Raw genomic sequence first — 23,102 nt, 5'->3', positions numbered from 1 at the left:
AAAAGCATTTGGAATATTGCATTTATTAATTTATATAGTATGGTCAGAACTAAGTTGCATCACAGCAGGCATCTGAACAAGTTCAACTATTGATTAGGATTCAGACCTAATGAAACATCTCCGCACATTTACCTCAAAGTATACGAGTGGTTCCATTAATTCCGATGCTAGCACATTAGCTGGTGATTAAGTGATCACGTAGATCAGGCCTGATAAACATACATGGCTGATAAAGATCAAAATGAGTTTTCTTGATTATCCATATGATTTCAAAATATAAATTAAGCCTGCTCCTTGGTTCTTTCAAGTACAATCACTGAATAGCAAATCGGAGTAACTTTTATATGAAGTAAAAGAAACTTCAGTTCTGCAAAACATATGCTGTTGCGATTCACTAAAATCTCATTTGTTTGCCCATAAATTGCAGTGCTAAAGAAAAAAAAGCTTCTGTGTGTCAAGACCAAGAAGACAATATTTAAGAGATGCTCAGAGAACATCCTACTTCTCAAAATCTCAAATTGCAAACAAAAAGAATTCCAAAGGTATTTTCTTGAAATCTTGCTATCTTTAAGGAACTATTGATTCTTTAGGATTTAACTCATAAAACATCTAAATTATGCTATGACAATTATGATAATTTTTTTAAATGGATCAAGGTAACTCTTAGCTGAATCCCATGTTCCATTTTTAATTTGATTTGAACTGTGTTCTTATTTGCTTTAGATGTTTGCAGTATGGATTACTACTCTTTCTCTTCTTGATGTAGCCAGAGGTAAGACACATGACTGATAAAGACTATGAACAGTAAAAGTCGTTGTGTGCAGCTTACACCAGAATACCTATATTTAGAAAATGGATATGCTTTGGAAGGGCTTTCTTCATTATGATTAGAGTTCTGTAATGTGTTTGCCACATGTAACCTCTTTACTTCTGCGAAGGTTTCTGTAGCTCACAAACAGAATGGGAACTAGCAAAGTATTGCTATATAGGAATTGGCACTAAAATTCTCTTAGAACTGTTCCGCCCATTCACCCCCAAATAAATATTGCCACCAAACATTCACGTTAGCTACAACTTTTGTAGTGCCAGACGAGGCACTTACTCTTCGTAGCACTAGACAGAGAATTCGAAAGTGGTCCTGGTCCAGAACATCTCTTCACAGATATGAAAGAACAGATCAATAGAGACGGACACGGACACACAGAGAGAACACAGGGAAGCAGACACAATCCAAAAGTTCACTGTCATCAGTGGAAAGGCCCTTCAAAAATAACAGAATCATTTGTGGAGTCTTAAACTAAAGCTCTACAATTAAACCTTTTATTTGCCTAAATGTGTTTCTGCCTTTATTTTTATAGAGTTATGAATAAGGTAAGCCATGCTTAGTGGTATTCAAAATGACCTGGTTGCAACAGTTTCTCAATTGTTTCTCATTGTATTCAAAATGACCTGGTTGCAACAGTTTCTCATTGTTTTCAGGGTTTTTTTAATAGTAATAAAAATTATGTGGAGTTTCACAACTGTAGTGCTATAATAGTGGGTAAAGATGATATTTTAATGGCAACACTCATATGCCATATTTGCATCACTACTGTATTAAAGCCACAGTAGAAACTGGAAAACTTTAGTCTGTCAGGCGCAGACCACACTTCCCTACGCTATGCTTTGCTCTAGGCTTCCACTAAAATTCCACTTTATTGCTTCCACTACAATCTTATGATAAAAGGGTTAGGGAGATGTTTAATGTAAGATGTGGAGATACCAGCGGTATGTATTTTAATGCTTTGGTTTCTTTCTACTCCTTCATAAACTGTTGCGTGAGAAATAACAATTTAGATAATCCCAGAAACATTAGCTCTAAGTTGAAGGACCTCTCTGAGCCAACAGCAAAAAGTTGATTTGTTCTCAGGATATATACAGCGTCAAGACTTCATTGTCTTTTTCCAACAGCTACATTAACGGTATGTTTTACAAAACAAATCTTTCATTCCACTCTGTTCACCAAACAGACCTCTACAGTTTATCAGGAACAGAGATCTTCAGCCTCAGGTCCCTGCTATAGTCAGTGGGATGCTATCTCACGCCTTGTACATTCACAGTTCAGTTTCCATTTCCTTTCCATTGACTTGGATTGTTTGGGGCAGCCACAAAAGCCCAGCTGAGCCTCTTTAAAAAATGAATTGCAGCAGTAATTCTAATTTGAATCAGCTAATTTAACACTTCTTTGTAAGGTGGTGGCAGCCTAAGCTACCTTAATTTCCCAAACACTAACATTTTTCTCTGTGTTCCCCAGGAAGGCAAGTTTGCTACAAAAGGCTTGGATGCTTTACAGATAATCCACCCTGGTCTGGGATTCCAGAAAGACAACTGGCAGGCTTGCCTAGCCCTCCAGAAGCTGTGAATACCAATTTTCTCCTTTACACTAGAGAAAACATCATGAAATATCAAGTAAGAAACTGCTTTGTTTAAAACACTGATAGTACGCTATGCATTCAAGAAATAATACAGCTTGTTTTTTTCTTCCACATTTTTGCTCACAAGTCTCCCAGGAAAGGCTTCAAGTCTATCTTATACGCTCAATGAACAGTGCATGCCAATTTCCTTTTATCTCATTTTTCTTCAGTTCAGCTACCTCACAAACCAGGTATATTTACAACATACTAATTATAGCCTTCAAATGCAACTCAGCTAAGGTTTTTTGGATACATTTTATATATTTCTCTATAATAAGCAAATGGCTCAAATTCCTTTTCAGGTCATATCATTATAATGCTAGAGCTAGGGAAGATACTGTAATAGAAAAGCTCAATTTTGGCTCCTCTGTATCTCCAAGCTAAAAACATATTTCAGGCCAAGACCCAGGCCTCAGGGATGTAGTTCATACACACAATCACTAGGTTCTCTCAACTACATATAGTTGCTCTCAGAAGCTCTGCTTATGTGATGAACAACAGTGAGCCCTAACAGCATACAGGTAGTAAGAAGGAAGATGAGAAGAGAAAATAATAATGATGTTCAGCAGAGAAGGAATGGAAAATGGGACAAAAAATTAAAGAAAGCTTAGAAAGGAAAAGCAATCCCAAAGAAAAAACACAGTACAGAACAAAACCATGTGTGGAAAAGGAAGGAAATAATAACCTAAAAAAAAGAGGCTGAATGGGGGTTAGATAGAGAAAGAAAAGAGGCAAATATTAAACAGGTTTTTCAAGAATTGGACTGAGAGAAAATGGAGACTAAAAAGCCAAAGAAAAAGCTATAGTAAGATATAGCGTAGCCTGGAGGTTTCTCTTGCAGAAATCAGAGCCGGGTTAGCTCTTCATGGAGACGCATCAGGTAGACAACAAGCTAAAGTGCAATTGGGGTGTATCTCAGAGCCGACTCTGCTGAAGTGCTGTAGAGAGAGCAGACTGGAGCCACATGGAACAAAAAAGAAAAAGGGAGAGGGTATCTACAACATCTGCAAATTAGTGGCAGTCAGAGGAAGCTACAGACTGTGACAGAGCAACACAGAGGAGTAGCTGAAAGGAGTTTAGCACTAAGCAGGCAGGAGTAAATGAGAATGTACCAAAAGACATGAGCAGAGTCTCAGTCCTTTCCTTTGAAGACCAGAGAGCCCTGGGAAGAGCTTACATCAGAATGACCACTTGACCTTCTTGAGATGCTGGAGGTGTATGGATTGAGCTAATCATTACTTCGCATAAAGTGGTGTTGTGGAACTGTAGATTACTTTGGTGACAGAAATAACCCATCAGAGAGTGTGAGTTTTACTTGGAAAAGAAGCGAGGAAAAATAAAGTAATTTAATGATATGGAAAATGAGGGGTTTAGGATTTGTCGTTGTTCGCTTATGACACATGAAAAAGGCTTTAAAGGCTTTTTTATATAAATGGTAGTCAGAAATACTGTAGATTTTAAATGATTTCTCCTTTTTATAAGTCACCTCAGAAAAGGTCATAATTAGCCCAACATCTCTTACAGAGACAGCCTATGATGTTTGTTGCCTCCTTTAATTTTAATCAAATTTCCACTGTAGGTAAGCTATGTGTTAATTAGTACATTACATTCCCTTTTGGCATACTGAATCATTTATGCTTTCCAAACCATAACAAAAGTAAATAAGAACCAAAGTTTTAAAACAAGATGGTATTCAGAATTTTGTTAAAGAAAATAATAACGCTATCCCTCTCAATAGACCCAGTAATACCTACAGTCTCTGATGTTATAAGTCTGGTGCTTTTTTCATGCTGTTTGAACTATCTTTAAGATAAAATATAAATACACTTCGAGATAAAGGTCTTGTCTTCGATGAAAAAAGAAAGAAAAATGAGAAAGAAAAAGAAAGAAAAATTCTAAGTCACCTGCACAATAAGTTGTAGATACTACTTTAGTATTTCTGTGACTAGTTTTGATAAATCCTCATACTTATGTGGTATGTTGTACCAGCAAATCTCAAAGCATTGTGCAAAAAGAATGCCAGTATCAGCAGTTCAATTAATAAATGGAGGAAGTGAATCATTTGTTGAAGTGATTAATTGATATCACCCAGCAAAGCAGTTTAGGAGTCAGGAGCAAGACTCACCTCTTCAGAGATGTCCCTATATGAAAGTGTTCACTGGTACAGAGCACTCACATTGTTTTGTTTTTTCTTCTTGACGCAGAAGATTTCTGCTACAAATCCTTCAACGATCAAAGCTTCAAATTTTCAAGCACACAGGAAAACTCGCTTCATTATACATGGTCATCTTGCTGGAGCAGACCTCTCCTGGATAACAGATATGTGCAGGGTATGGTGCGACTATTCTTTAACAGCCATTGCAATTGTATTTGAAATTTCAGATCTCCTTCCACCTCCATTAATTGGCTTATAATTCCCAGCTAAAATTTACACCTCTGTTTTCCTGTTAATTCTTGGAATATATGAGGAAAAAAACTCAGAAGCAAGTTCAGTTTCAGAGGACTGCCGTCTTGCTCTTAGGTGCAAGTATAGTGCACTTCAGCCTTTTGCTAAATGCCCTTTGCTGAATTCATCTTCGCAGTGAACGCTATAATTAATTGATTTTTTTCAATACTTTCACACACACAAAAAGACAAAAGTCACTTTTCCCACCTCAAGAAAAGGTCAAACTAAACATTTCAAACTGAGTGAGGTATTTGATATATTAAAAACAAATGCTTTATTCAGGCGATTGGTTACATTTTATTTAGGTACATTTCAAAAATGAAACTGTTTCAAAACGGAAAATCAAAATGTTCCCTGCCATAAGTGCCTAAACAGAATATTTTATTTTAAAAATATATATTTGGGGGCTGAACAATTCAACCACATCAACACAAATTTGTGAATCCTTTCAGATGATCCAAGCATAAAATTTTTGGAGAATAAAGGTTGGAGAGCAAAAAAAGAAGTTGTATTATCCTCTTTTTCTAACTGGGGTACTGAGATTAAGAGAAGCTCATTACCTAAAGTGAACCAAGATATCTGGCATGGAAAACAGAACAGAAACAAATTATTGCGTGTCTTTATATGAGTGTCCAAATCACTACCTCCTTTCTGCCTCCTTGTGTTGATTCTACAGTATTAGTAGGAATAAATATACTAAAGACATATCTTTACTAGGCATATAAACAGACAAAGCAGTTGTATATGGCATCATGTTACACTGCTACTTTTTGAAAAAGAAAATTAGGTAAGATTCAAGTTTCTAGGAGACTATTAGAAAAACACACTACTAAAAAAAAATCACCTTAGAATCAGTATAATTTTCCTTCAAAAATAATCACTGGTGAAATCCTGTTCATGTTACATACACCTATCTTCAGCTTATCCCTACTATTCACCACTGGTGTTCAACCTCACTGACAGGGATAACTACTCCATAGACTACTCCATAACAGTCTACTCAATAGACTTGCAGACTATTACCTATGAGTTGCTCCATAAGCTTCTGTAAAACCAGTGCCCAGAGAAGGGAGCAGGAGAGCAGGAGTAGAGCTCAAAAGTGACTTCTAACAGAAGCAGTCTGTCAGTTCTACAAATGTGGGATACAAACTGTGATAACTAAAGTGAGACCCTCTGTTCTAGTAAAATGAATTATTTGTGTATAAGCTAGAACAGTTGTAATTCATGCATGTTTTCTTCTCTTTTCCTGTTTTCACATTTACCAGTTCATGTTTCATGTTGAAGATGTGAACTGCATTTTGACTGACTGGAGAGGTGGTTCTAGTGGTTTGTACACTGAATCGGTTAACAACGTCCGCATTGTCGGGGCTGAGCTGGTATATTTTGTGAACCTTCTTGAGGTAAAAGTAGCCGTGGGACATGAACATTGATGCGTAGTCTGTATGAGAAAGGACATACACAGGTGGCACTTTTACACTTGGTGCAATATATTCAGAAAGCACAGAGGTACTGAATACCACAGCTGATTGATAACATTATGAAAGGTCTCTAATCCTGCAGGAACTGAAGTGCCTACTTCAGTGTCAAACCACAGATAAGCACGTTGCTAAAGGCTAATAGCTCATGGTTTCTGAAAGTTTTGCTCAGGGCAAGCTTTTTACTGGCCAAGACACAGATTGGCAACTACCTAACCAAATCTGCAAGGCAAAGCAACCTCATAGAGGTCTAACATGATTAAAACTTCTCTCTGTGGGTTTCACATGCAGACCTCCTGCTAAAGCCGGAGCAGGGCAGAGGGAAGCGATTCTCCTGCAGCCACCTGGTGTCAGGCTTCCCCCATGGAAGTACAGCTGAGCCCAGTGCTGCCAGCACCACTCGCTGCACAACCCCTTCACATTTTGCATTGCATGCATTTCCCTGCATGATAGAAGGGAAAGAATAACACCTCACCTTGGTATGATGGTAACTTTATTTACACAGAGGGTATGCCACAGACAAAAGTCTGAAAACTTCTCCAGCATAGACCATTGTCCAGACCGGACAGCTAGCCTCAGGGGTGAGGGATACTGGCCAGGTATGAAGAGGCAGTGGGATCATTCACCTGCTTCCACTCTGATAAGAGGCAATACTATTTAATTATTTTAATGATGCTGATGTGATCTAATACCACCATGTCTTACAGTAGCATTAAGACCTTTGGTCAGTGCAATTTAGGGGAACTGCATGCAGGAATTCACCTTTATATCTTGCTGAGGGGTACAGACCTACTCCTGACAGATGTTACTCCCTTCTGGAGGGATAATGCCAGACAGGAAGGGATGAGCTGTGGATACAAAACCCCTACCCATGGCAGTAACTTTCTGCCCAGGAAAGTTTCGCTCCCCTCCATCACCTGCTCTGAGACAGGACACATAGGACTCAGGGACAGTTCGGTCATGACCTAGTGGAGCATGAGGCCTTGATACAGTGCCTCACTCAGTCTTGTATCTCCAATTTAGCATGCTTTTTTTTTTTTTTTCCCCCTTTCCCTACATCTTCACAGAAAGACTACAGCTACTCTCCTGCCAAGATTCATTTAATTGACCATAGTCTTGGAGCACATGCTGCAGGGGAGGCAGGGAGAAGGAAACCTGGCATTGGAAGAATAACAGGTACTGAAGCTATTTCAATTGATAAAGCTTAATACCTCCACAGGAAGAGAAAACAACGTAAAAGAGCTGAAGAATCACTGCTGTCTGAGAAACCCACAATATAAACTGCACTATGCAGCAGTATGCTGGCATGAACACACATAAATGAAGCCATGTCCTATCACATGCCACACATCTTACATGTCACCATTCATGGCCCTCAGAAAAGCTAGACTGGAACAGAGTCAGAATAGCTTCATTGTCCCTACTGTGGCTAAATATAGGTCCGTTTGCATAGGTCACAACAAATCTCAGAGAGCACACTACTTATGACTTTCAGTGATACTAAAGAGTGGGAGCCAAATATTGTATTACATGTGGAGTAACAGATTTGTAAAACATTAGCAACTCGTTATCAATTTTTTTTTAATCCACTCTATTAGAAGTTTTTAGTTCAGAAGATTGGAAATTGAAATGCAAAATTAAAAATCTATATCTGATATGTTAGAAATTAGAAAAAATAGCCCTGGATACCCCAAGAAAGAAGACAGTGATTAGCTGCATAGCTACGCAGAGAGGTGCAACATCATAATACACTCACACATCACTTCTTTAATGTCTCAGTATTTTCTACTTCCCTTTCTCCTACAGCCAGTTCTTCTGTCTATGTATATTGCTTTGACTGAGCTGTATACACAGTATGCAGTAAAATAAGTAATTTAGGGAAGCAGGATCTGAATTCCAGTGTTTTAGTCCGAAAAAAGAGCCCACTGACACTAAAATGAAGAGAGTAAAATTTTCAAAAAAATTTTTTTGCAACTAAAAATAGATTTTTGACCAAACAAAAATTCTCAGACAAATCTATATCCTCAGAGTAACTTATCTAGGCTTCATATTTTTCACTAATGTGCAAAAACTCTCAAACTTCTGACATTTTTCCCCCCAAATAAGTCAAACATTTTCCCATCAGTCTTCTCATATGCTGCAATGCCTCCAGCCACCTTCTGGAAACCCTGCATGTTTTGCTAGCTTTCATACTTCCATATCAGTATAACTTTGGCAGCACGAAATGGAATTTTATAAACAGAGTATAAGTGGAATTGCAACGAAATATGCTGTTTGCACATTGAATATGATGAGATATACATACCATATCGTTTACTCAATCAGCCACGTCTCCATTTTATTTAGGTTTGGATCCAGCTGGGCCTCTTTTCCAATACACACCAACAATGGTTAGGCTGGATCCTTCAGATGCAAAATTTGTTGATATAATTCACACTCATGCTGGTCATCTGTTCTTTGACTTTGGTAAGTTTTCGCATTGGAAACAACTTCTACACTGAAGTTTGCCATGGCCTTTCAGAAAGTGATCAGCCTTGAAACGTTTAACATATTTCAGCTCCAGGGATTCTTCAGACTTGTGGCCACCTGGATTTTTACCCAAACGGTGGGAGGAAAATGCCAGGATGCAAGGAACTTCATGCAACTCCTGCAACTCGGAATATCAATGACCTTATGAGAGGTAAATATATTTTAAAGCAGTAATGCCTCATTACAAGCTACAGTTTGAAATAAAGGCTAGGCTAAGATAAAGACTGCTAGATCGAAATATTACTTACATACAGATTTGGAGTAGGGAGAAACGATCAAATATGAAATATTTAAAGCTGCCTGTGAAATGTCCTCTGATTTCCTTGTATGCAGATGAGAACTTCAGTTAAAGCATACAGACTTGTTTATTACAGCCTGTTTCTGAGAGTCTTCCACTATGCTAACTGCCTGACTTCAGTGGCAATTCCATGCATGAAGGACTGGTAGAATTTCACTCAAGTATAATCCAAAAAGAAATATTTTAAACCTGCTTTCCTTCTTCCTAGGAAGACATCAGTCCCAATGTTACTGAGGCTAGACATACTTAACCATGTCACTAACAGCTTTAGTGTCTTCAAAGAGAACAGCACAAGATGAAAAATATTGAAGATGATAAAAGGGCTACTGCAGTGATTGTTCTTCAAAGAACGCTGAACAGTTAATTATAATTATCGTGGGACCTAGTACAATAGATCCACAAAATCCTATCTTCTGTCCTAACCTACAGAAATAAGAATATCTGTTATTCGCAGCTAAATGTTTTGAAATTCCTACTCCTAGTTAAGTAGTTAGCTTTCAAAAATGACCTGACTTTTGCTTTGCTAAAGTAATTTTAGGAGTGGTTTAAGAACTTAGTAACAAAGCAGACCGAAAGACTGCTCTGCTGGGCCTGTTTTCTTCAAGTGAATATATTCAGTGCTGAGTGCTAATTTCAGATACTGTGTGTATGAAATCATGAGATGTCAACTTAGTAATATGGGAATGACTGGTATAATGGAATCTTACAGTGACATGAAAGTGATTTTTTAAATGCCTTTGTGAAATCTCCCAACTTGCCTGATTTTCCTCCAACATTGAAGAGCTTTTCCCTTTCTTCCTCTTCAAAAATGTGTTCCTTTTTGAAGAAAATCTTCATATTTTATCAAAAAAACAAGAGAGACTAATTCAAAACATTTCTATTTGTATAGCTTGCAGGGGATTATTATGGAAACTGTAGACTGTTGACACAAAATCATTTGGAACAAAAACACTTCCAACTTTGACCACAAAAGAAATGTTTCAATTCTCAGCAAAAATTAAGAATTTTCCATAGTCATTTCACAAGGCTGCTTACAATGTTTTGCAGTGAAATAAAGGCCCAGCTCTATTGAGCAGGAGCAGATGGAGGGGAGTGCTCATTCAGTTCCTAAACATAGAGACAACCTTACCTCCTGCCTCTCATTTAAACCTCACTTTGTGCATATTTCTTCTGTTTGATAATGTCTACATTTATGTGGTGCTTTTACGTATAAAGTGCTTTAGAAATGCTACTTAGTAACTTCTCTCCATGGCTTTTAATACAGGGGGGAAAGCAGGTTATGATCCCATTATACAGATGTTAATTGACTTTGGCACTAGCAAAAAGTAGGCTGGTAGTAAGATTCTTAAAGTTAAAAGCATAATAGACTCTTCTGAGTTAGATTAGAAGAAGGAACTATAAAGTAAACATACCCAGGAAGCCTTGATGATCCAGATCATTTTCAAGAAATGGAGACAGAAATACCTTTCAAAGTTTTCTCTTCTTCTTCTTCTTATGTAAAGAACAATATGTATCAACTGGTCAATATCCACTGCTCTTCCTTTAAGATGCATAAATACTGACTGTAGATGAAATCCTGATTTCACTGTAGTCTGTGCCAGCTCTCAATTACTTCAGTGCCTCCAGGGCTTCACTCTCTAATGAGATGAGGCTCCTTTTCCACACTGAAGCAGAATAGAGCCTATTTTTATACAGTTGAACTTCAGTACGTTGTGCTTTGACAAAAAAGAATCTTCAGAGACATTGAAGACAATAGCTATAGCAAAGGACCTGTAAATATAGTCCCAAAAGCATTTCTTCTTCGCAGCACTGAGTGCTTATAAATTTCACTCTGAGGGGAAAATGTACTTGTTTCAAATAATTCTGATAAAATCGAGGACAAACTGCCAAGCATCTTGCTATTTAGAGCATTTCACAACATCACCAATGTCAAATGACTGCAGATTTTCTAGAGCTTAAAAACAGTGAAAGCCACTGAAGTTACAACAATTACAACGATTACCTTTAATTTTAGAAATTAGTGGAAATTATGGTTTTACAAAATACCATGTTGTGATAATGCTAAGCAAATGACAACTACTTCATGGCAACTACTATACACTTTGCAAATGCTGTACCTATGAATTACTCCAGTCTTTAAAATATCAAAGGAAAATTCTGCTAAGTCCTCCTCTGTTCTCATGCTAAACTAGAAGCAGTGAACATATAGTAGGACTGGAGGCTGCATGAGTTTTGCATCTCTACCCTTTGAGCTTCTGTATAAGCACAGGGAAACACTTGGCCAGAGTCAAGCCTAGCTTTTCCCCACGTAAAATGCGTATGTAGCTGCAAGCATACTTTTTACCGTAAACCAAATAATTTACACTTTAAAAGTCTTTTCAGTTATTACTGTTTTTGGATCTGAGACTTCACTATTTAAACAAATGCTTTGAGCAAAAAAGACCCATATGTGCTTTCTCGGTGTGGACTTTATGGCTACCATATAGCTTTAATCTTTCTTATCCGGGATTTTCCCCAGACTATAGGTCTATTGGATGTGGACATAAAAGAAGTCTCCAATATTATGCTGAAAGCATTATCACTCCAAATGGATTTGTTGGGTATCAGTGTGAAACATACCGAGATTTTGTATCAGTAAGTATCAGGTACAAATTTATCTGAGGAGGACTAAGAAGGTTATAGCCCTTCTCAACTAAAACTTCCTGGGATAGCTTCTACACTCTAAATCATGTGATAGAGGGTGGCTATACAGACCCACGGACAGCAATGCTCTTATCCAGATCCTAGCCAAACAGGGCAAAACGTAAATGCAGCAAAACCAAAAAAGATCCAGGAGAACATGAGGACTGTTAGGTACGCACACCAAAGAGAGGTTCAAAGAGGGAGATGAAGAGTTAAGAGTACGAGGCAAATATGAGAGGCAATGGCTGGGTTCACGTTTTGCGTAGGCCAGCAGTAAGGGACATTCTGGCTAAAGGAAGTCCATTTAAACCAGGGCCTGATTACCCTTGTGGAACCCATCATCAAGAGCTGACACAGAGAACAGCCTCTGGATTTCACAAATGTTTAAATGTTTGTACAAACAATAAACAACCACGGTATTTAGATGAGGGGAGACAAATATTTATACAGCATAGCAATGCTTACACGCACAAAACAACCCTTAGGTACCACAAGAAAGAAGGCAATAGAACTTTCTAGTATTTCTTGCCTGCTATAACTGGGCTTTCAGTGGACAAATTCTGGCAATGGAATTGAGGACTAGACAAGGAGGAAACAGCTGAGATTCATTTCCACCTGCTTACAAAAGGAATGATTACAACACTGCTGAAATGTTGTTATTCCTTGCGGCATTGTTGCCACATAACTTGAAAGTTTGATGTAATTCAGGACTTGAATGAAAAACAGAGCTCTGTGCAATTTACTGATGAGAGGAAAAAGATTTTGTCAACTGCGGAACAAGTAAGTGATGATGACCATTTAGCCTTTTATCCCTCTAATGCCCAAATACCCAAAGATCCACAGATTAAAACAGTATCTCCCAAATATCAAAATTCAACCATCTGAAAAGCAAAGCTATTCTTTTTTTAAACTGAAATGAAATCACTTGCTCTGAAGATTTACACTTTTTTCTTTTTTTAACGGACATCAAGGTCTTGATCTCAATGTTCAATCTACAGGTAGATTAATTTCATTGAAATTCTGCATAGGTATAAAGGCTGAAAAGTAGACAAAACACATTCTAAAATGAGACCTCAAGCTTAAATATTCCTAAGTGTAATATGGTTACCCACCGTATATCAATCAACAAACTTAACCTTTCAATGGGCCCTATGAAAGAGGAATATACCACATGCATTTTACAGAACAGGAAGTAATGTGCAGTATACATCAAGGTATTTATTCATAGTCTCTGCGGGAACATGAGGAATTAAGTCAATTTCCAACCTAATTTTTCTGATTTTCAAATTAGTGAGTTAGGTAGACTAATAATCTCAGATCCTTTTTCCACCACACCAATAAATACTGAATATATGACCTGAACTTAGAAACAAATACCATTTCAAAAATGCACATTTTAGCTGGGGAAAAAAAAGCTGAAACATCCTAATTTCTGATACTTTGAGAGTTGGGATTAAAATAGATAATCTTTTGTAATGGCCTTCTATTCCTCCAGGGAGCCTGCTTCCCATGTCCCAAGGAAGGATGCCCACTGATGGGTCATTATGCTGATAAGTTTTCACATAAAACTGGAAAAGAACAGCAAAAGGTTTTTTTAAATACAGGACCCCTCCCTCCATATGCTCGTAAGTGCTCATTTTGGGTAATGCAAATGATGCTCATTTCTAAAGTGACAATGAATTCTATATGAACAAATACCTCACACGTCTACAGAAATCCACTACAGTTAGTGAGTGGGGCTCAGTATAAAATCTAGAGTTTCACATATTTTAGGAAAATGTGTTATCAACTTTATCCAGGAAATGCTGAGATAATTACAGGAATAGATCAACTGATGCTGACCTCTTTTGAATTAAAAGCTCTGCTAAATTTTGTTAATTAGGTGATGACTTTGAAAATTCTATAAAGCTGCAGGTGGGAGGAGTTTTATGCTGAAAGCACAAAATTTTGAAGCAAAAATTTACATTACTGTCATAGAAAAGAATGTATAAAACTAGATGATTTCAGGGTATTTTTGTAAAGCTCATCAAGTCGTAATGGCAGGGAGTAATAAGGAAGTATAGTTTTAATCTGTGAGTAACGTAGAAGCAGCCACAAAATAAGAAATAACAAAATTCATAAATAAGCTATTATCCATCACAGACAATGAACTGTAAAGGCAATAAATGAGGTAAGGTCTTTGAGGACCTTATGCACTAAGCACTAGAATATGAAAGCAAAATTAAGAAAAAATTTATATCACATCTTGAGAAGAGCAAAATTGAAAACAAAATGAATTTGAATGCAGAAGAATTAACCATTTCCTCAATCTGAATGAACACACTGATTTCAATATCTAAAAACTGTTGAGCTTATATAAATTATAACCTGAAACCAAATACAATTTTTTTGAAGCAAGTGAAGAGAGTTTCCTTTTAATAGCCCAAATTAAAGCCCATGTAAAAACTTTCCAAATCTGGTTGCTGGAAAATAATTTTTACTATTGCATATTAGGCCCTACTTCTGCTTTAGAAAGGTATGTGAGAAGACAGAATCTTCTGAGCAGTGCATAGGTGTAAAAAAAACCTTAAACACTGTACATCAGGACGATTCTGGGAATGTTGCCAATATTGTTTAATACACCTTTAACAACATAGTGGGCCAGTGGACATCACTTCATAATCCAGAGCTAATATGCTACCCATAAGACCCTCCAAATTGCTCATAAGTGTAAGAAATTGTGAAATGAATACTGAGGCCAAGTAGAAGAGCAAAGTACAGTATTGACCATCACAGATTTAATTCTCAGCATAGCCAGCAGGCTGGCAAAGGTTGGATCTGTGATTCAGACCAGTGTCAAGGTAATTAGTATTATCAGAAAACCCTACAGAACTAACATTTGCTCTAATAGAGAGAGTGACATTTTGTATGCTCATGAGCACATTTGTATAATCCTCTCCTCCCCCTGAAAAACATTGAAACATATGAAACATTTTACCATTAGGAAAGAAATCTCCACATAACCATAATCTATTTCACCTTGCTTTGAAAGGCTGGCGAAAAGAGATATGTGTCAGAGTATCTGCAACAGAAACCGTGAAGGGAAATATAGATGTAGCCTTCAATGGAATTAACGGGATCAGGAGAAAATATACAATTGACAAGTAAGTTTAACATGACAGTTGAAAAAAATGACTGTAACAACATTATTATATTGAACGCATACACAGGAATTTTTACATGTCTCATCTTGTTCTATTTGACCTTACCTATGACTTACACTGGTAATAAAAGTTAGCTGATAAGTGATTACAAGTTCCTCATGCTACCGACTGTGATCAAAATATGCTTGCCGATCTTTCTTACTCTGCATTTTCTTTTCTGAGGATGACACTTAGCATAGCATAGAAGGTAATGAGCAAGGAGGCTTGTGACTTGAGAGTAGGCTACTTCTGGACTCAAATATGTCATTTGGTGATTTTCGCTGAGAAGACAGAAAAAGGGCTGTATAATGTACAATCATTTAAGACCGTTGACCTCTCCTCTAGGGCATATGAAACAGCAAGTAAGAAAGTGGCACCCTGCTTAAGAATTGTGCTGGGGTCTGGAACTCCTGTCCGCTTAGCCTGGCCTTTTCCAGTAAATCTGAATTTAAATCTAGTAAGTTGATTGTTGTCAAGAGCACAGTCTTAACTGTTGTAAAACTAACCTTCTCTGTGTTTGAGCACTGCCTTCTTACTGGTCTATACCAGAAATAGATATGGTTGCAAATACACTGCTGCAGCGATACAACTACAGGTAATTTCTGTGTTAATTTCACACTGTGACATGCATTCAGCTATAATGAACACAGATGCCACAGAAGACAGGGATGTGACTTACATTTTTCAATTTCTTTCATAGCTGATACCAAGTAGAAACACTGGGAGAACTTTTTGATTTTGTCTCATTTAAAAATAAATCTCATTTTCCAAAAATGTAAACTAGAATAAACCTGTTGCCAACACAGATGAAGACTGTACTAACTAATCTAGTATTATCATCCTGAAAGGCATAGAAAATTAAACAACTAACTCATTTGCATGCTTTTGTAGATCCTCTCTGATTAGCTATCTGCTCCTTAGGTACTAACATGCCTAGACATTGGATTGATAGGTTGAAAGCCCATTTCTGAAGTGGGACCCAGAATAACCTCCCGGCATAGCAGGAATGGTGTTTCCTCTGCTCAACCAAGTAAGACTACTAGAGAAACTATGTTGCCTTAAGCAATTTTCCTAGCTGGAAACTGGCCCACAGATTTCAGGCAAAGGGGAAAAAAAAATAATTACTCCTCAGAACTCCCTCCTCGTGTTCAGGATTGATCATGCTGGGAGAGATGGAGTAGCCTCAAAACAACCTCTATAGCTGCAGGGAAGGCCTAGATTGCAACACTTATTTGAAAGAAGAAATCAGCCAAAACATCAGTAAGACATTCCTTCCTAATCCATACAAAAATGGTTAAGTGAAAAGGGTATGATACATATATTTTTCGATCTTCCCTTAAATTTGCCAGAGAAAATACAGCTAAAAATGCTCTAGATGTTTAAATCTTGCATAGTCCACGGCAAAGGCTGTGAGAACACAGAGTAGCCATCACTGATTTGTTAGGAATTATATTATTCATATTCTATTTCCCTAATCTAAACACCTTTAGCAGTACACACAAGATGTCAGTTGTCTTCCTTTTCTTCTTTATACTCCCTGTGGAATTTTTTCATGCCCACTCAAGTTGGATATCATTTCATATTTGAAATTATTACAAATCTACAAGTTCTTATAACTTACTTAGTCCCACTAAGATCAAACGGGGAGCTACTGTCAAGTTTTAGTCCAATGTACCTCTTACATATATTTGAATGTTGAATGCCTGATCTGTGTATTTATCACTATCACTCAGATTGTTTATCTATCAGATAAGGATTACAGTATTTGCCTATATGACATGACTGTTGTAAAGTTCAATTATTTGTTTGTTGAGTATTTCAAGAATTTTGGTTGATCTACATCATGTTAAGTGCAGGTTATTACTACTGTACTACGTCATGTAAGTGCAGGTTACTACTGCTACTACATTTCCATTCAGCCTCCAGCTAACTTCTGAGTTTGCAGTTTCAAGGAGAAAGATGTATTTCACTACCTACCAAGATTTCAGGACTGAATCTGGCAAGGGCTTCAGCAATGCTTTCTGCATTTTCAAAGCACAGAGAAGGAGCTATTTCTTCACACAACAGCTAGCTAAGTTGTGGAACCTCCTGCCCCAGGAAACTGCATGTGCTAAAAGTTCACATGGGCTCAAGAAGAAACTGGATAAGTTCACAGAAGAGAAATTCATCACAGACTGATAAATGCACAGACAGTATCTCTGGTTCAAGAAATTCCTGATACACAGATTGTTGGAGGAAGCAAGAGTATTTGGGGAAAGTATTGCTATAAACACAATCCAGTCTCATAGTCTTCCCGATGCCTTTGCTTTAACCTAGCCTTTGAGTAAGGACACTGGACCAGAGGGATGTTTCATCTGACCCAGTAGGGCTGTTCCTATTACATTGTTGTCCAAATAAAAATTTGATATATTTTACGTATGAAAATCTAAGATCCAAAGACATTATCACCTTGTAACATGACTTTGACAAGCCAGCAGAGAGGGCAGAACTTGATATTTCTGGATTTAACAGGTGATCCTGTACTGCCAGAGCTGAAGGACTTGGATCTGCATGGGGTTCTGAAATAATGTAACAAAATTATAACAATGGTGTTCAGAACTTCTACTCACTGCACCTCATCTCCCTTTTTGCCTAACCTGTTTTACGTAGCAGTTTTTTCCTCATTTTTAAAGAACACAGAGCATCACTTTTGTGCTTTTCCTTTGGCAGGGGAACTTTCAAACCAGGCAACACATATTTGAACTATATTGATACAGAAATTTCTGGGAACATTTCAAAAGTTGAGTTTCTCTGGAAAAATCATCCAGGTCATTTACATAGAGGCTGCATGGGAGCTGAAGAAGTCACAATAATATCTGGGAAAAATGGAAATGTGTGAGTACACAATCTCATTGTGTTTTGTTCTATGGCTCTAGGAAAAAAAAAAAAACGGAAAAAAATGCAAACACCTTTGCATGGTAACATGTTCCTTAAAGGAAGTGGGTTTAACTAATGAAAATAAGAGTCTAATCCACATTTCCTGGGAGTATATGGGTGTTTGGTTGACTACAGTTACCTCCACCAACTCAACACTGCAGCCGGACTTCCCCAAAGAACGGGAGATACCAGATCTGGAGTGTTGAGTGTGGGGTAGCCCACTTGAGCTGCTCTTCTGAACTGCAATTTCATATGCTCAGGCTACAGCTACATTAGCAAGTAGCATAGCACATTAGAAGCGGCTCTGCACAGTGAAGCATTCTATATGTTTTGGCAAGGTACTTTAGGCTACCTCTAGTCTGATCCCATGGGTTGGACACCCACTAGCACCTGGAGTATATTAGGTACACCTCTGGAGCACATATCTCAAGTTTAGTTTTATCTTAAATGAATCCAGCTCATGTGCTCCGAGACCACTCTGTCATGCAAACCAAAGTGTGGTCAGTGGGAGCTGAGAGAGTCTCTTCAAAAGCACACTCCTTGTCCAAACAAAAATGCTAATGCAGTCTCTGCATAAAGGTAAACATATCTTAGGTTTGAATAATTATATACTAACTAGCATTAAAAAATTCCTTGAAATACACATAAATATACACATATTTATATTTGTAGGCTACCAGAACCTGTCTTGTGGCCTAACATTAAATAAAAATAAGTTTTATATTTGTTATCTGGGGTTCCTGCTATGAAAATGTCACATTGTGCCGAAAAATATTTACTTAAACTTTTCTTTCATTGTCAGGTCTACATTTTGTGGCCATGGAACTGTGCAGCCAGGCACATGGCAAACCCTGACACCTTGCTAAGACTTCAGTGAGAGCACTGTGTTTGTCCAGTGTGGGAACGTTCACAGCCTAAAGAAAACAATTTTTTCAGTCAGTGGCAAACCATTAACAAGGCTCCTTCAACAGGTATCAACAATTTGCTTGGTTCTCTACAAAAGTTTTATTTCCAAATTAATGCTTTCAGCTGTCATCCACAAAAAGGAGTTATGCTTCTGTGAAGTTCCAGTTACAATGACACCTAGCAGGTATTTTACCAGTAATACACTCATGCAATTTGATTGTATTTCAGAATAAACGGGGAAAATACTAAAATAGGGAAAAGAGTCCCCCAGCCAATTCTCCTTTGAAATATACTGAGTTACCGTCGAAGCCATCAAGGAAAAAAATAAAATAAATAGTGTCCTTTTCCTGAATAACTAAGCAGGCACTTTCATGCTTTCTGGAGCATCTGATTGCATATCAGGAATCCGAGGAATAATTTTAAATATAAAAATATTCGGAGCTTGAACGGCATTGCCTTATTAGAGTTCTTCCTTCCTGAAGAACACGTTTAAACCAACATTTAAGCAGCATATCCAGAAGAGTGCTCAGGAACGAGGACTACGTCCCTAGTTGTACGGTTTACCATGAGAAACTACCATCAAAGTTCACCATATGTCAAGCAAAATAGCTTAATGTAAAGCAAAATATTTGATTGTTGCCTTTTTCTTTGGGAACAACTCATTGACCAGGTCTATGCAGCTCTGCTGTACATGGGGTAAGCTGGAACTCCTTCTCTAAAACTGAAACAGGTACTTCCTTTATCAAAACAATGTTGCTTGATTCAGGCTGTTAAATTTCCTGGCAGCCTTGCAAATAATTATTTTCTCTTTACCAGTGAACCTGGACTTCTCACCTGTAGCTTGCCTTTCTGAAGCCTTTTAAGAGATATAAGCTTTTAAGACATATCCCATGATTTTAGGGATACTAACTCAGATATTTAGGATCATGGTTATTTTCCCTGCATAAAGAACATATTATACCACATTCTGTCGCACAAACCTCTTCTCCACAAGAATTCTGATCATACTGAAGCTAGGCCTGAGCTGCATTGCTTGTACTACCTATAGCATCGCCCTTCCAAATGTGGTAGCATTTAACAAAATCAAACTACCCAGAGTTACTTATCAGCATTAGCCAAAATAAACCAAGTTAAGGCTGTTTCTTTTTCAATACTAACCACAGGTTTATCATTTGGGCACAGAAATCCTATGTATGAATCACGTTTGGCAGCTCTATTCAACTCATCCTAGCAACTAGCTGTTCCAGAATACTTCCAATGAGGTTTATCAGAAGGCGTTAATGAGATCAGTTACACAAGGCCAAACATGAGTGATGAATAGGTGTGTTTGAAATTAGGCAGCAATAATTTTGAGATGTCAGCGTCCAGTCACCTCTTTTGTGAAGTCTGCCGGAGCACCTTGCTTAAGAAGTTTGCTGTAAAGTTGATAAATCAGCGGGCCACTTTCTCAGACACGTTCCTTTAGTACACTTACCATCTCCACCCAGGTGCAAAGTAGGATCCAGAAACCATCACAAGCAGGGAACTCTTCCTCCTTTACCCCTTAGGAGTACGACTTAGGCAAGACCCCCTTCTTGGATCTTTGGATAGTTTCTAGTCTGGTTCAGGGAGAGGAAGGCACTCCCTCTTCTGTTCTCCCTGAGAGAAGTACAGAGCCAACCCCCAGAAGGACTTCTGCATCATTGGGAAATATCTCTAGTTAGTAATTACACTATTGTGAACATCCTTTATAAATCAGGCATAGCTCTCTGCCCCAGAACTGCACAAATAAAGCAGACTAAGTGAGGGGGAAAGGAAGACTTATTATCCTTTACTTAAACGCAGCAACGCAAAAGAAATCTAAATATTTACCTCAGGTCACCAAAAAAAAGTGTGCCACAGGGTCAGGAACTGTATTGGATCATCTGATTTTATGACATGAGAAATCAGTGTGAATAGCATAATGTTAGCCACTGCTTCTCACAAGAAGGAAGCAATGCCCTGTTCAATCCAAGACTTTTACAAAGCACAATTCCTTCTTTTTTTTTCTTCATACTTGGTTCTGCCATTCTTGCAATTCTAAAAATTAATTTGATGGTTTTATGAATGGATAAATTATATTCTCCCTTTAAAAATACATACTTTCATTTTGTTTAATTGTAAGCCATTGATTTCAACAGCTTTCTGAGGAAATGTAATGACACACACGGGTTGATGAAATCTACTATAAATGAATTCCAACTGATTAAATTGCTTAAAAATATACATTTTCTCACATGATCAGTTCACCTAAAAATAAAATATTGCATTACTTTCTTCCCCTTTTCCTGTCATCACTTTGCAATTTTATTATATACTGTTTCTTGAGTTAATTTTCCTTCTTCAGTATAGTAATCGTCAACACTGAACTACTGTGCTTTCTGGCTAATACCACTATAGATAACTCAGAAAAACTTAACTCTCATGAACTATGAACAAATATCGAAAAGAACTGTGCATTTTTGGTACCAGTTAGTCCTCTTTCCTTGTGCTCTTTTTCGTATTTAAAGCTTAACACTGTAACTTGGTATTGAAACTCTTGGTACCATCACTTCATACTGTTGGAGCCAGTCCAGAAAATGCAAGAGTCTGATATTTCACAAGACAATTTGCCTTTATTAAAGACTGGAACAGGTAATACTTTCATATCTTCATGGCAAGGTAAGCCTGCTTTTTATAATTTAAATTACATCTTTAAAATGTCAAGTGATCTGTATTATTTCATAGGGTTTGCTGCCATGTTGAATGGTAGATTATTTTTTTAGCAGATATGCTTTTTTGTCTAGGGTTTTTAAGGACTTACTTTGATTTTCATTCGGTCTTTCAAATTATGTAAATATTCTGTAATTCTATGAGTGCTTCAAAATTACAATACAAATTTCATTCAACACTTAAGCATTTCTCTTGCTGCAAAAATTATGCCAGAGGTAAATTAATAACAAAATCATTATAAAGCATTCCATCTTAGTGCCTTTTCTCTCCTATGACACTCTTTTGGTAGTGGGGTAAGGTAAAACCAAAAAACCTAAAACTTTTAGACCTTCTATTGAAGAAAGGAAGAACAATAATAAATAATACATAATACTATTTGCTCCACCTATATCATCTGTTTTCACTTTATACGTAAGACCAGAAGAACTAATTTTGGAGAAACAGGATTTTTTTTCAGAAAGTGATACATACAGATATGCTGCTGAGAAAGTAGGAGCCATTTATGAGAATTCTCCATTATCAGGGGTAAAATGCTATATTGCATGGCACAGCAGTCTTTCTTCATTCCTAAAAGCATAGTCTATCAAAAAGTGCCTCTCATAAATATTTGTGAACTCAAAATCAAGTACATACATAAGAAAAATTTAAATCAATTAAACAGAACTACCAGGTAGAGACTGAGATGGTCAGTGTATGCACTCATCGCTCTCTTCACTTTTGAGCCTATTTATTTAAGTGACTATTCAGATGCTTTCATGCTACTCTAATATCCTAGACTATATTGATACTTGCTCTCCTCTCTTACAATTCCTACTGGATATTTTTATAGTGAAATTTACCTTCAATTCCCCCACTCTTTTCCCTCAATTAAAATTAGTGATTTTCCTACAATAGGTTCTAATCCCAAAACATGTGCCTGTTAGGTAGAAGGAAAAATAAAATCTGTTCTCTGGAACAGGGTTTTTGCTGACACTTTGACCCAGCCAGGCTATTCTGTATAATCCTAGGCTCTAACAGTTACATTTGGCATTCTCCTAGAACAGAAGCAAAAATGAGAAGTTTTGACTGTGCATCTCAGACACTTCTTTGAGTGCTTCTTCCACAGTCAAAGCTGACTGGGGTTCAGGTTGCCACCGGGAGGGTAAACAATTGCTCACTGACTTATTGACAAGTCTATCTCCACGGACTCTCTTCCAAACTCATGGCTGTCTTATTCTTCCTTTTTGCTAACAAAAGTATCAGGGACTCAGTGTCCAGGCTGCTTTAAGCTATGGTGATTTCAATACTTAGGAAGCATAAGTTGATAGTATGCCCAGATATATTTCTATGGCATATTTCCAGGATAGAGGAGAGCCAAGAATGTTTTTTATGTGTAAGTATCAAGGGACTCAAAACCTCTGGAAGGAACATGTATCATCACTAGCCTTCACACAAACAGACCACACCTGCATTGCTATGCTACACAAAACACACCTCTCTCCTCCC

General features: G+C 37.5%; 1 protein-coding gene across 1 annotated transcript; it reads left to right on the top strand.

Moving 5' to 3' along the window:
* Positions 1–527: 527 nt before the first annotated feature.
* Positions 528–21,475, top strand: LOC104140119 (pancreatic lipase-related protein 2). Its single transcript, XM_068951628.1, has 14 exons — positions 528–542; positions 724–772; positions 2,294–2,448; positions 4,658–4,783; positions 6,165–6,299; positions 7,442–7,550; positions 8,721–8,840; positions 8,932–9,054; positions 11,720–11,835; positions 13,379–13,508; positions 14,915–15,026; positions 17,775–17,937; positions 18,784–18,952; positions 21,416–21,475. The coding sequence occupies exons 2-13, from the start codon at positions 724–726 to the stop codon at positions 18,856–18,858; spliced, it is 1,413 nt and encodes a 470-aa protein (XP_068807729.1). The 5' UTR covers positions 528–542; the 3' UTR covers positions 18,859–18,952; positions 21,416–21,475.
* The last annotated feature ends 1,627 nt before the right edge of the window (positions 21,476–23,102 follow it).

This window comes from Struthio camelus, chromosome 7, assembly GCF_040807025.1.
Source record: "Struthio camelus isolate bStrCam1 chromosome 7, bStrCam1.hap1, whole genome shotgun sequence".
NCBI lineage: Eukaryota > Metazoa > Chordata > Aves > Struthioniformes > Struthionidae > Struthio > Struthio camelus.
Note: the sequence above shows the minus strand (reverse complement) of the source record. Positions and strands in the feature narration are given on the sequence as shown.